The sequence below is a fragment of the Spea bombifrons genome, chromosome 3, assembly GCF_027358695.1.
Source record: "Spea bombifrons isolate aSpeBom1 chromosome 3, aSpeBom1.2.pri, whole genome shotgun sequence".
Classification (NCBI taxonomy): Eukaryota; Metazoa; Chordata; class Amphibia; order Anura; family Pelobatidae; genus Spea; species Spea bombifrons.
In genome coordinates, this window is record NC_071089.1 from 79,280,390 (window position 1) to 79,295,636 (window position 15,247).

The 15,247-nt window shown below is 35.6% G+C and overlaps 1 protein-coding gene across 1 annotated transcript in view; it reads left to right on the forward strand.

Moving 5' to 3' along the window:
• CSMD1 (CUB and Sushi multiple domains 1) overlaps positions 1-15,247 on the forward strand; it is a 645,996-nt gene that overhangs the window by 593,370 nt on the left and 37,379 nt on the right. The window contains exons 50-54 of the mRNA XM_053459630.1: positions 875-1,060; positions 8,284-8,478; positions 9,587-9,760; positions 11,445-11,618; positions 13,307-13,480. Coding sequence (XP_053315605.1) covers positions 875-1,060; positions 8,284-8,478; positions 9,587-9,760; positions 11,445-11,618; positions 13,307-13,480 — 903 coding nt within the window. The remainder of the gene's footprint in view (positions 1-874; positions 1,061-8,283; positions 8,479-9,586; positions 9,761-11,444; positions 11,619-13,306; positions 13,481-15,247) is intronic.

Consider the following 15,247-nt stretch of genomic DNA (forward strand, 5'->3'; position numbering starts at 1 on the left):
ACACTTCTGCTTCTGCATCTTCTTCATGTTCTTCATTTTCTGTCTTCTCCCTTCTCTTCTATCTTCTCCATTTTATCTTCAATCTGGTATCTTCTTTCTTCGTCTCCATCTCCTTTGTCAAAACCCAATTTTAAGATCAGGGAAATGCCAATATATTGCCGTCAGTTTATGTGAGGATAGCAGATTGAAGAAAAGCTAGAAGATGAAGATGCGGAAGTGGTCGTCCGAAGCGGAAATGGTTGGCAGGGAATTTAACCTTCTGTTCTACTATGGTTATACTTCTAATGAGTCCAACTGATTAGATTTAATGACTGTCCTGCATTATTTATTGTCCCTACTAAAAAAGAACACACATTAAAGTACAATGTGATTACTTAAATATGCATTCTTTAAAAAAGGAAAAAACATTGAGTAGAAGCTGTAAGGGTAAATGCACATGGGGGAGAGAAACCATAGAAATTTAAAGGACCTTTTTAGCTATCCTATGAATTTAAGTGCATATGATGTCTAAAGTGTCTCTTTCACATGCTGTTACAATGTAAATAAAGGATTCAATTTAGAAATGCAATAAGAAAAGCTTATTTAAAAAATAAGCAAATTTTGCTAGATTTTCATGTCTTCAAATTATTCAATGTATACCATGTATCTAAATGTGTGTTAAAACTTTAAAAAGTTGCAAAGCTCACCGTTACAGTATATTACAAATATATATCACACTTCAATGCTACAAAATAGTATTTTACAATTCTGTAATCTGTCTCACACTGATCATGTAAGTAAAGATATCATAATGGATTGCAAAAATGTTGGGAGTTCAAAAACAATAAAATTTCTGTTTTATTTTTCCAAAAACATTAATTATTTATGCATCCAGCTGTATCGTGTGGAATTGCCCCATCTCCTGGAAACGGATCGGTTTCTGGAAATGAATTTACTTTAGGAAGCAAGGTGATATATGAATGCAATGAGGGCTACAGATTACAGTCTAGTCAACAATCAACAGCCATATGTCAGGAAGATGGATTGTGGAGTAATGCAGGGAAACCACCTGTTTGTCAGCGTAAGTATATACAACCTTATTTTATTTTCTGACATAATCACATTTATATCCAATACTCAGAATTTAATTTGGTAGAACCTGCAAAGAGAGTCAAGTGTAAAGAAAATTGTTCTTTTCAAAGTCATAGGTTTGTCATGTTTAGAAGGCTTTATAAGCAGTAATCATGATTTTTACACTGTAGAGCACCACAAATATCCAATTTGAATTGCTAGCCCGGAATTCACACAGGAATTTTCAATCTGAGCTGTGTATAGTCTCTGACAGGGTAGATTCTGGGTTTATTGCACCCCAGTAAAGATTATCCAATCTTTTATTCAGTGTGTTTGATTAATATGTCTACTCTCTAAGCTACAACAGTAATAAATATATCTGTAAAAGTTGGTTGGAGGCAATGATTTCATAAACTAAAAGCAGAAATGACTCACGTTTTAAACACATAAGCGTTTATGTCTGTTTGATCAATGTTTGAGATGCGATAATAGTATAATGAAATATACATAGTTGCATAGAATAATGAAAATGCTTATGATTGCCGACTTGCATGAAAGCCAGAAGAGAAGGGATGTATAACCCACATACACCGTTACCTAGCAACTCAATAATAGTTCTAAACTACAGAAACATATAAACATAGAATTTGACAGCATTGTTTCTGCTGTAAAAAAAAAATGCTATTGTGCCCTTAGTCTTATATTCAGGATAGCCTTATGCCCCTCCTATGCATGGTTAGATTCACTCACTGTGTTAGACTACCATTTGTGCTGGACCACTTATCTATGACCATATCACTGAAGTAAAACTTCCTTGCTTTAGAGAATGACACCTGTCCTGACATTTCTCATGCTTCAAAATATATATTGTTGTACATTGTTAAATACCGTATTGGCTCGAATATAGGCCACAATTTTTTCCCCCACTTTAAGTCTTTAAAGTGGGGGTGCAGCCTATATTCGGGGTCTAGCGCCCGACGCCCGGGACATGCAGTCCCGGGTGCCGGGCAGGCAGCGGGGTTAGGATACAGATCCCCCACAGCGGTGCAGGGGATCTACATCCTTCTCTCTGATACACTGAGACAACCTCCTCTGCCAGTACTTCCCACGGGGGGGGTGCCGGCACGGGAGGTTGTCTAAGCGCATCGTGCGGGCCGTCCGCACGATGCGTTTTACCTCTGCCCCCCGGACTTACCGGAGCAGACTCTCGGGTGTATTGCGGGGCCGGCGGGGGTCATCTACGCAATACGCGTATACAACTTCCGGTGCCGGCACATCCGGTAGCATATCTCAGGGAGGGAGGACAGTGGTAGCATATCTCGGGGAGGGAGGACAGTGGTAGCATATCTCGGGGAGGGAGGACAGTGGTAGCATATCCTGGGGAGGTTGGACAGTGGTAGCATATCTCGGGGAGGGAGGACAGTGGTAGCGTATGTCGGGGAGGGAGGACAGTGGCAGCATATCTCGGGGGGGGGGGCAGAGTGGCAGCATGTTTTTTTGGTGCTTTTTTAAAGAAAAAAACTTTTTCTTTAAAAAAGCACCAAACTTTTAGGGTGCGGCCTATATACGGGGGCGGCCTATATCCGAGCCAATACGGTATCTTTATCTCAGCCCAACTGCAACAAAATCTCCTTTTTTTGGCTCAGTGGCCATACTCTGGAAGAAGAGCTCTGAGTGAAGGAGGTCTCAGCCACTCATGAAAGACTTCTCAACTTTCCTGATTGGCTGATATTTCAGAAGTCCCTCCTTCACACAAAGCTGACTTGCAGCCAGGACCAGGTAAGAAACCCACTGTGTGTCTGATGTGTGTATGTGACTGTGTGTATGAGACTGTATCTGTCTGTGCGCCTGTGTGTGTAATGTCTGGCACTAAACAGCTTGCTGTGCCATCTTTGCCCTCAAACAGCGTGTCTGTGGCTTATGTGGCCCCAAACATTACTTGTTTTAAAACAACGGAAAGTTGAACCCTTTCAAACACCAATCTGAATTGAACCCTTTCAAAGGAACATTTTAGTTTCCTGCTGTTAATAGTCAAACATGAACAATGTTTTTTTTAATATTACATAGCCTGTGGTACTACAATCCAGTATTTGAGGACACTCAACACTAGTTCTAAAACATTAGGCTTGTCTGTGCCATCTTCGTCTCCCAACAGCTTGTCAGTGCCTCCAAACCTCTTGTTATTGCCCTTAGACAGCTCTTATGTACCAAAATTGTTCATAAATAGCTTGTCTGTACGATTTTGGCCCCCAACTGCTTGCCGATGCCATCTTTGTCAGTACCCCCAACCAGCCTGTCTGTGCCATCTTTGTCACCAAACAGTTTACACCATCTTGAAAACCAATGAAGCTTGTCTTTTATGAAAGTGTGATTTGAACTGTTTAAAGGACAATAACTATAACAGATCTTGGGCTTGTTTACTTTTCACATTTTCTAAGCTATCAAGTCCTCTGGCTTAAACACGATCTATCTATAATTAAAAACATATTTAACAATAATATTATGGTATTATAGAAAAATGGAAATGATACATTCTTCACTTAAAAATACATGAACTTCTTTTTCCAAGGGCGTCTTAGTGATTAAGAATGAATGAATGAATATTAACGTATAAATAGAAGGGAGTATTGATATGTCTACATATTTTAACAGAAGTACAAGATCAGACTCACTTGAATGTTCATATTCATATTCAAAATGTTGAAACGCCTTTAAAAACATATTCATCATGGTTATTTTCTGAAGCTTCAGTGATCAGAGCTGTAGAGAATGGAAAGACCAATGTGTGGCCTTGACAGTTTAATTTTCTTTTGAGTTACAAAGGGAAAACTGAAAAAGGCAATTTAAACATTTATATTGATTAAAGGCCTTATATTACGATAGTGTCTTGGGAATGCCTAATTAATATATATAGTTTCCGTTTTACACAAACATGCCATTGCATCCAGCTTTGAAGTTGTGATCTGTTAGATTTTAACTGTTTGCTGTAGAAGCACCAGCAATAAAGGTGAGTCAAATACAGGGAATAGCAAAAAATGTACACGAAAATATAGAAACACCACAAATCAACTGGCAAACATCTATATTGTCGTATACATGAAAAAAATTAAATGTATGCCATATAGTAATAAATACACGCACTACGCCCATGCAAAAAAAGAGAGGCAAAGTGTAGAAGAATAAGATTTTTCAGTACTTATATTGTTTTGGTACTTGAAAATGATTTGCTAGAATGTTATTAACCACCCACAAGAGAAGAAGGTTAATGATAAAGATGGGTCAATGACAATCCAGATTATTCCTTTACTTGTATGTTGAGTACAATTATAGAAACCTAGAATTGGATGTCAAGTAAGATCTATTTGCCCCATCTACTCAGTCCTTTACTCTGCCTACTTAAAAAATGTGCATACTGTTAAGAACATAGTTTAAAATAAAGAAGGTAACATTAAATAGGTTTCTTAGCATTCTCATTTATGACTGCAATTGCAACTTCAAAATAATAACAAAAAAATACCAATAAATCCAAGACAATGGATTCCTTTTTCAATGCAACCTAGAAATGTCAAGGGACTCTAACAGCGTCAGCTTCTACAAATGATGATAAATGGAAATATCTAATTATTATTCCTTCGTATACATATTACCCAACAGCAGACAATATGCATTATGGCGATGAATAACAATAACCACAGCAAAACCATTTGTGTCTTATAGACATTCAATGTACATAGGTTATGCAAAGCAAAATAACATAATTAATGACCGAAAAAATAAAAGGTTTTGCCTTTGATAAAACTCCCTTCAAAATCCTGACAGTTCCTAATAAAGCATCTATTAACATATTTTATTTAGATGAAAGCGGCTAAAAAATAACACTTGAAAGTAGAAATTACTTCCAAGGACAATGTATATTATTCAAATTCTGAGTCCGTAATACTCTGATAGAACTTGTAAAGTAAAAATGAAAGCTACATTTCTACATGGTCCATGTGGTTCTCTATTGGATTATGTTGCTCTATGTATTTCTAATTGGCAGGGTGTCCGTCTAGTAAAGAAATGGACTGAAGATAGAGTGGCATCAAGCAAAGCTTTGTTTGTGCTTTCTATAAAGTTGGACCCCCCCAGTGAATAATAAAAAGGAAGGGTTTAAAGCAATACAGAATATGTAGTGCTTGCATACAAAGAGGTGCAAGAACAACTCAACCTAGAAGCAAGTTAATAGCCTGGTCTATGGTGTGTCCCTGTTTAGTAGCATTCACATTTTAGCTCACTTTTGCCATTACAGAGAAAAATCTCCATCAACAGTATATAGTGCTTATGGGTTTATTATAATAAACTTAGCGCAAACCTAATGGGGAATGGGTCTAATTCTATCATGGTGCTTTAATAAACATCCATGTGCTAAGGTGAAAATGTGACATTGGAAGTTTCGGGTTGTTTTTAAGTAAACTGTCAGGATCACAGGTAGGAATCCAGTTGCAGCTCTCAAACGAATCAGGCAGAAACACAGTATTGATGGGGTCAGGCAGAAATCGTGGCCAGGCAGGTCCGAAGGTCAGTATACCAGGCAGCACAGGATCAGAAACAGTAGTAGCAGGCCAAGGGTCAAGTAACAAGAAACACTTTAAATCACTGTAGGAGCGCAGTTACTTCCAGCAATAGCACAGAACAACTAAGCAATGATCAAGGTTGGACCTCCACCCTCTAACTGCTGTAATCAGTCTCCGCAGGTGTCCATGGTTCGTTCTGCAAACCTGAACACCTGTGGAGACCAAGAGCAACCGTGTCTCCAACAGAGGCCAGGGAGGCGGTATGTTGAGTGTGGGGGCCGGTCTTCTTCCTGGTTCGTCTCCCTGGTATCTGTGATTGCCAGGGAGACGATACGTTGGTTACGGGGAACAGTTCCCTATCTGACTTGTCTCTCTTCCGTCTTTTTTCGCCGGGGAGACGTTGTACCGAGTCCCGGGGTCGGCCCTTCGCCAGAGCCGTCTTGGGATGCCGGGGAGAGGGGGTGTATGGTGGACGCCCTTGTTGTCATAGGGACAGGACATCCCTATGCGTGACATAAACAGAAATCTTGAGCAAAGTTTTAAGTAGTCTTATCAACACAGCAACCAGTGGAGGTGGTTCAAGAGTGCAAAAACTACTTCTAACGCTGTGCACTAGAAGTGCTCTGTCAGGGCCTTCAGCATTGGGGTTGTTTACCTTCAGCTGCTTTTTCCAGCTCCCCTCGCATTCCCAATATGGCCACACATTTATAGAATAGGCCATATCCCTGGCCTCGAGTTGTATGGGGAGATTATGTAACAGGTCACATCCCTGGACAAAGGTTAAACACACACCAGGATCGAAAACGTAGCTTTGGCACAGGCCGCATCCCTGGCCTCCAGTTGCATGCACGGCGCATCTGGTGACGCGCACTCAGAATAGGCCACATTTTCTGTCCACGCTCGACGTGCAGTGGAGTGATTAAACTGCAGTTGGCATAGGGGAGAGGCCTGTTATCCTAGACGTTTCCCATTGGCTGAAATTTAATACATGACCTACCTGAGGAACACAGTTACCTTAAAATACTGGGAGGGGTGGATCACCTGTAGCTCTATATGAATGCTGCTAATCCTTAATCCCTTTCTTGAGTGTTTCCAAGCTGTCATGTCTGTCTTTGTACAGTCACCATTCCCCTTGTGTCCTTGTGTACTTGCTTCTTACCCTATTTGAACTTGCTTGACCTTGTTTGACCTACCGACTTTTAACCTTAGACCCTAACTTATCAAATGCATGCCTCATGGCAAAATATATCTTGTTCTTCAAGTTAACTCAAATTAATCTGTTAACTCAAATATTAAGGATATATATTAAGGATACTATTTTATATTGCACGCAACCTCTGTATAAGACATATTTTTTGTGCAAGCAAGAAAAATTTTCAGATTAAGGTTTGATGTGAATGATAGATTTAAATTAATTTGGACATTTCATAACTATGACTGCAACTATACAGAAATGCATGAAATACTATGAAATACTATAACACCTACATATATAGAAGATTAATAGTCATAACAATCAATTCAAGTAGCAGGTTGCAGGTGTGCACGTTACTAAATAACCCCAAACAGCTTTAATGGCTTTAAGCACACTTAAATCTGAGGTAATGTACAAGTTGGTTCTGCATCATTAGTGTATCTTAATGAGTCATGTCCCCAGCAAAAAAAGGCTCTGTATAATAGGTACTGATGTCCCTATTTAAGGCATACGGGTATCCAAGCTGCTAAAGAACATATCCATTTTATGTCTACTTCACGGGTCTTATTAGCGCTGAGATATTTTGTGAATCGCATGTAAATGCTATAGCAAATATGTTATACTGTACATAACACTGAGTGTGTGTATAAATAATCACTTAAAGTAGAAAAACGAAAAATAGACCAAACCAGTATTTCATCTGAAAAACTGAAATGTTTATTTATTACTTAGTTTTTGGATTTGTGATTATTTTGAGTGTTTAGGGTTTTTTTTTTAGTCAGAGGGTTGAGCGTTGTGTTGGAACTTGCCTGGCAACATAAGGGTTAACCTGAATACAAATAGGTATTCATCAGCCAACTTCTATTAGTCATACAACACCCCAAACCTACCAAAATAAAAGCAGCTCTTCTGGGAGATATTTGGCTTCTGGCAAGAAGAAACTTTTAGCAAGAACAAAAGTTTAGTAAGTCTGCAAACACCCTGAGAAGAATGAATACAATGGATATCATTTAAAAAAGAGCATTTCAGAGAAAACATTTTAAGAAAACTTTTTTCAAAAGGCAAAATTTGTGGGTACCTAAATTTTAAAATGACAAACATCACATCTGACGTTTCATGAATTAAAAACTAAGCAGGTCCACAGTATCTTATCAAATGAACAAAGGCAAATTGCAGAATGCCCACCTGGAGGCAGATTGTGAAATGTTGCAAACGCTTTTCATCTTATGAATTATTATTCTGGTTAAATGTACAAATGTAGAAAAGATCTTTAAAAACAAGAAAAAAAAACACTAGCATTGGAACAGATAACTTATCATATATTTTTTGACTGAGCACAATAGTTCCATGTTCATTTAATGTACAATAGTTCTTTCCTTCTCAAGGACCATTTCCTACTTGTTTCAGTATACTATTTAAGATGTAAAAACCATGTGACATTCAGAAGCAAGAAGTATTATTTTTTACTCATTTGCTATTTTACAGCTATTACTTGCCCAAGCATAGATACACTGCTTTCAGAACATGTCAACTGGAGGCAGGTTTCAGGATCATTAAATGAATATGGATCTCAAGTCTTGCTGAGCTGCAGCCCTGGTTATTATCTTGGTGGATTGAGGCTTCTACAGTGTAGAGCTAATGGAACGTGGAGTGGAAGTGATGTCAAACCAACTTGTAAGGGTATGCATCGGATATTTATGAATTCAAGCATGCTTAATGAAAGCCACCCTACATGTTCTATTATCATAATGGTCTCAACATACATTGTTTATATGATTTTGCTTGTGGTAAACTTTTTTGAGTGGAAAATGCAATTTAATGCTATTTATATTTGGTATGAGACCATGGCTAATTTTTATGTGACCTATTATGTGACCATTTTTCTAAATTGCCTCCAATTTCACTAACTTATATAATTTTATACAAACCACCCAATAGGAAAACATAATACATGTTGTTCTGAAAAAAAGATCTGAACATGTATGATTTTAAATCCAATAAAATCATGCATTTATTAAGGCACTTTAATTCCATACCTGAAATTTTATTTCTGCTCCTGTGTTATTACGAAGTCCCTGTCATTTCCTAAAATGCCTCATTATTAAAAGATTTATTCACCTCAAAAGTCATCTTTTGCAAATTTTACTAAACATCATTACTTAACCCATTTTCCAATTGCAATGCCATAGTTGACATAACTTTTATTATACTGTACATTTTTGCTTATAATTATAAAAAAAACAAATTCCACCCTTGAAAAATATGCTGTCTTTTGTTTTCTTCGTGTTTTCTACTACTGTGAGCATGATCTAACAATTGATCTAAAAAAGTGTATTTTTAACAATTAATTATTTAAAGATAAAATAAAATATTTACATACGCCTCTAGTTTCTTCTTCTCTCAGTCAGATTCAATTGCTACCTGGTCTTATGCCCAATGTGACTTTTTTTCCACAGATGTGGCCTGTGAAATAACTTTTTTCTAGATGACTTCTTTCTTCTTTTTGATATTTATTATTTGCTTTTAAGAACAGAACACCGAAGACAAGTATTTATTTGTTTACAGAAACTACTTTATATTATTAATGTCTACCATATCCATGGAAGCTAGGAACCCCTTATTGCTGATATCTACAGTACTTCTAATCACAATATATATATATATATATATATATATATATATATATATATAGATAGATAGATAGATAGATAGATAGATAGATAGATAGATAGATAGATAGATAGATACCATTTGTTAAACACTTTTTGTGCATTGCTTCATTTTACAGTGATTTCATGTGGAGAGTTACCTCCACCACCAAATGGAAACAAGATAGGAACTTTGAATCACTATGGAGCAACTACAATCTTCACGTGTAACACAGGTTACACACTTGTTGGCTCACACGTGAGGGAGTGTTTATCCAATGGCCTTTGGAGTGGCACTGATACTCGATGTCTGGGTAAATATGTTTGTTTTTCCCTTTATTAGTTTCGTTTCCTATTATGTGCTTGAAAGAAATCAAATGCCATTTAGAATTTAAATGGATTATTGTACAGTTTTCCATGGGAATAGCCAGCTTTTTGAGCCTTTCTGTCAGCAAACTTTCATCAGAAACCAGGTTGACAGTCACAAAGAATGTATTTTACATCTTTATTATCTGCTCTGCATCAATCCTCATTACTCATCAATTATAATGAACTTGTTCTCCTTAAATAATTTATACTGCAAATGTCAGACTGTCTGCCGTCTACTTTCTGGCTTAGGTCTATAGTTACCATAAAGCAAACAGATACACTATAATTTTAGAGCATGGTCATTATATGGTCAGACTTGTGTGAGCACCAGTTCTAACCGTCAGCAAAATTATATTTTGTTTATTATGTGAACCTTTCAATGGATACAAGAGATCTGGGAGGTGGGATGGACACTGCTTTTGTAAGGTTTTGCGCCTTGTCCTAGTATTTTGCAGAATTGCAAAGGAAGCACAATAGTTTTCTTTATGTTGACAGCCGTGTTTATTTCACAAATACACGTTACAGAGGAATTTTCCTTATTTCTTTCTTTTGGAAGTCATTTGGCCCTTCAACCCAGCATCAAACAAAAAAAACCACCCAATGCATTCAGAGTTTCCTCTCTTGAACTTTCCAATCAAACTCTGCTACTAAAATGTAAATTAACCCTTTGTAAAATTGATGGCCTGTTTTAACATGTGGCTGACAAAGTAGTTATGTACAATCTCCCTTTTCCATTTCATGTTGGACTTTGTTATTGTTTTGACTTTTCATACTCGTTTAGTTAACTGATAAAATCTAATGGGATGTCTATAGAACCTTGTGTGATACAATATAATCTGTTACGATCCATAGGATAGATGTTTATCACTCTTAAAGTGATTGGATACTTATTTTTGAATGTCTTCTTGTATATTTCTCTTGTTATTATAAAAACTGAAAATAATGTGTGAGCCTTTTACTTAGCGGTACAACATTTTACAGGAAACACTATATATTATTTGATCCTTAACCTTTGTTATTGCCATATGCCATCACAGATGCTATTATAAGTAATATGTACCTTCTAGCTGTAATACATCTATGTACAATCTGTATACTCTTTTGTTATCACGCATGTATTTAAAGAAAACGTAGTACATTCAATACTTATTTTATAATTCTGCATTCAAATATTTTATAATAATAATTACATATCTGTGTTTTTATCGTAATGGGATATATCATCCCTTCTTTGATCTGCAAAACAGTTTTCCAAGGTGAATACAATAAAAGTTAAATATATTTCTGTTCCCAAATTTTTTACTGATCCCTTTAAAAATGTTATCCCTGATTTTACTCATTCCTAAACTTTTCTTCTGATTGTTTTGCCTTGACTTTGAATGGTCCTTTTGGGGCATTGCTACTCTTGTAGAGGTTGTAATCAAGTGTTACTGTGTCTTTTCAAAGATGTAAACCTTTGTTTGTCAATTCTTACCTTAATTTTTTAACACTTGTTGAACACGTACCTAAAAATTGGAGGGTTACTGTTAATAATTTGTAGATATGTATTTTTATACAGAATGTTATTCTGAAAATCAGTCTGGTGTATGTTTTCATCACAAATAAACTTCTTTGTCTATATTTGTTTAGCTGGCCACTGTGGTTCTCCAGATCCAATCGTAAATGGACATATTAGTGGTGATGGTTTCACTTATCGAGACACTGTTGTCTATCAATGTAATCTAGGCTTTCGATTAGTTGGTACATCTGTTCGCATTTGCCTTCAGGACCACAAATGGTCTGGACAAACGCCAGTTTGTGTCCGTAAGTATTCTATCTTATATACCACAGTATAAATACAACACATTTCTAGTTTTCAGATAGTTCTTTCCCTGGTGTTCACACAGTATGAATGTTGTTGTTCTTACCATGTACCAACATATTCATTAATACAAGCTGTGTTACAAATACCAAGCTCCTGACAACAGTATCAAATAAGAGACTACTGATACCTAAAATTGATTTAATTGGAAATTCCATTTTTAATACCCCTTATTCACAACGAATGGAAAGAATTTTAATTATAACCTCTGAATGACAAAAATAAGCCGGGAATGAATTTTGCGGATGTGGAGGAAAATGGGTAATTGATACAATTAATAAAGATATGCCTTTTTGCATTGAGTACTTGTTCATAAACATGCACTAACAAACTAAAAATGAATTATTATAGTCATCGTGGTGCCAAATGGACCTGTTTTATTATGTCAATGGATGCTCAGCTGCACAAAATGTAATTAACATTCCCTGTGCATCAGTGATTTAGTCAGCTTTACTTGAGTCTTGGCAAACTAACTTGCTAGCTAAAATGTAAATGTTTAAGAAAAAACTAAAATGTTTTGCATGTGGATATTTTATATTTGTATTTCTTATATTAAAAACAAGAGACATCTTATTCCTCTCCTCGGTTGGTTCTCTCCTTTCTTTCTACTTCACAGCTTTGAGCTTTTATCCAAGTCATTTAATCAAGTATTTGTGTATGTGTTTTTATTTTCCATAATTCTAGAGTTATGCCACTCTACGTATTCTTCAACCGTTTTTGTCTTTTTCAGATTTAAATCCAAGTTAAGAACATATCCATATAATTTAAAAAGGGTGTAAAGTTCACTGAATCTGATTGAATGTGATTGCATATGTATATCCGTATGAGACACTCAGAAATGTGAAACCTCTTGTCTGATTGCACTATTTTCTGAGGTAGCCAAGGAGAAAAAAAACACAATTTAGAAAAACCATATTGTGACAGCTACAGAAGCTAAGCATAGCAACAGAACATTGCATGCTTGTATTGTATTGAAAAAGTTGCAGTGTTTATTATATTAATTATATGAATGAAACCAGTCCAAGACGGCAAACAATTTAGTTACTTCTTTAAAATCCCCCGATGTGCAATTGGTACCAAAAGTAGGTAAATTAGGTTTGAAAGGCTTAATTTAACACACTGTAAATTGCACGCTAGGTAATTCCGAATTTGGGGAATGATTCACAAAGAGCGTTTAAACCACTAAAATAAGTTGGTATTGTACATAAACAAGCATTCCATCATTATTTAATTAGAAAAAAAAAAGTCATAGTCCTAAGACTGGTGAAGTCATCTTATATTGCTCCATCTTGTTTTCCCCAAATGTATAATTTATTTTTCCAGGTAACAGCAAATAGACATTACAAACGGGTCAGTTAGTAGTGCAATTATTACATTTTGAATAAGAAAAGTAAGTCCACACAATTATTTCAATACAGTGACGTTTCACAACAGTAAATAGGTTGAATAGGAATGTCAACAATGAATAAAATGTATTGTGGGATCCTGTGACTCTTACACCACTCCCAGACATCCCTATTTCTTCCTGTTGGTTAAAGCTCATATAATTACTAAGACCTAGAGTGAAAAGTATTGTTTTTTTCTAATCAGTGATAACTAAATAATTAGCTTTTACTATTCTTTGTTTAAGCGACTACTTGTGGTCATCCTGGAAATCCAGCATATGGGATCACCAACGGAAGCGAGTTTAATTTAAATGATATTGTTAACTTCAGTTGCAACGTGGGCTACATACTTCATGGAGCATTTCAGGCACAGTGTCGCAGCAATGGATTGTGGAGTAGTCCTCTCCCTTCTTGCAAAGGTATCCTGTTCTGAAGCCATAATTTCTGAAAACTGTTTATGTACTTGTTAAATGTATGGATTTTTAAATAAGCAATCCAACAGGTAGATGTGTGTATTCATTGAAAATAACCAAGCAACTAAATACTATAGTTCATGCAAACCACTTATGAAATACGTGGTTGAGGAACTGGTCCCATGCATCTAACCATGTATCCCTTTCTGTGGGCAGTGCGACTGCCTAAGGGTCGCATAGCCACTTACAGAGAGCAAAGGCCACCAAAAACTGTGAGGCTTAAAAATGGGGAAAAGGTGAATTCCCTGTTCCTACAAGAGGCCATTAATTCTTGAGCCCGTCTATAGAAGAATACACAACAGACTAGAACACAATCAATTAATTATTTATGTTATAAAATGTTAACTTTACAATATGTGTATCATTCATTTTATCATTGAAATGGAAAACTAATCCTATGTACATTAAACATTTGTAAAAAATGACTTCAGTACAAATTGAATTTTATAGTAAAATCATGTTACGTTTAATTAGCTATAATCTACATAGCATCTATACATTGTTATTGGTATCCTTCTTTCTATCCAATAGCTATATGATAAGGAACTTCTACGCCTTCTCTGTCTATTTCTTGTATTTTATTCAGGAAATGTATTATTACAAGCGCATCTCTAAGTTAAGGAATCATTTTACTAGATATTGGATAAGTTTATCTTATTCCAGACTTTGGTTCACAATTTGCATTACACAGTAGGAGATCATAAAGGAGATGAATACAGAAACCTTCTTCTGAAAACTATTCTCTTATCAGCTGTGGTTTTGAAACATGTTTTATTTGTTGATATTGAATGTTGATGTTCCATCTAAATGTAAATGCAATCCAACTGTATCAACATCCATGCAATTTTTGTTTTCCAGAAATTATCTTTAAGGTATATACATTATGGGAGATATTATTTTACAAATAAACCTAATCAGACCAATCAGAGAGAAGGTTTCTAAATAAAGACAGGGAACTTTAGCCATGTTCTCACTGCAATCTAAACAATGGTTTAATTTCTGCACTCAGTACGCTTTTGGTCTTGTCACGTCGAACATAGGCATGTGTATGCTTTCATAAGTATAGATCCATCTTTTTACAAGTAGATTATAATGCAGAGAAGCACCTATGATTCATTCTTCTATGAAATGGAACTTTTGAAAGTTCTAAGAAAGAAAAGATTTTTAAGTTTTATACATTAATAGTTCTTAACTGTTTACTGAGCTGTAAGAGCATCTAATCAATGTAAAAAAAAAAAAAAACAATAAAGTGACAGCAGGCTCATAGAAACAAAATTACTGTTTCATAAATTACCATTAAAAATATAATGGGAAATCAGAACTCTATTTTGTATGAAAGAAACTAGATGTGATAAACTAAAGTCCTAACAATGTTAACAACAATTTTATATCATTGCCAAAAAGTTCTAATCCTATCTTTAGCAGATGGGAGAACACCATTGCTATGCAAAGTGTTGGCCAGTATTTTAAACAAAAGGATACAACATGTTTTATTTTTTATTGAATGTCCAATAAGATGTGTGTCATTTGGTAATCATAACAATCAAAACACCATTGCTCTCTCCAAAAAACACATCTATATCACATAATCAATAATAATAATATTTGAACTGTCCTTCTCAGAAGCCTTCATTGCATTTTGAAATTGCTTGAAATTGTCAATACAATTAAACAAGAAAATAAAAAAAATAAAAATTAATAATAATTACTGTC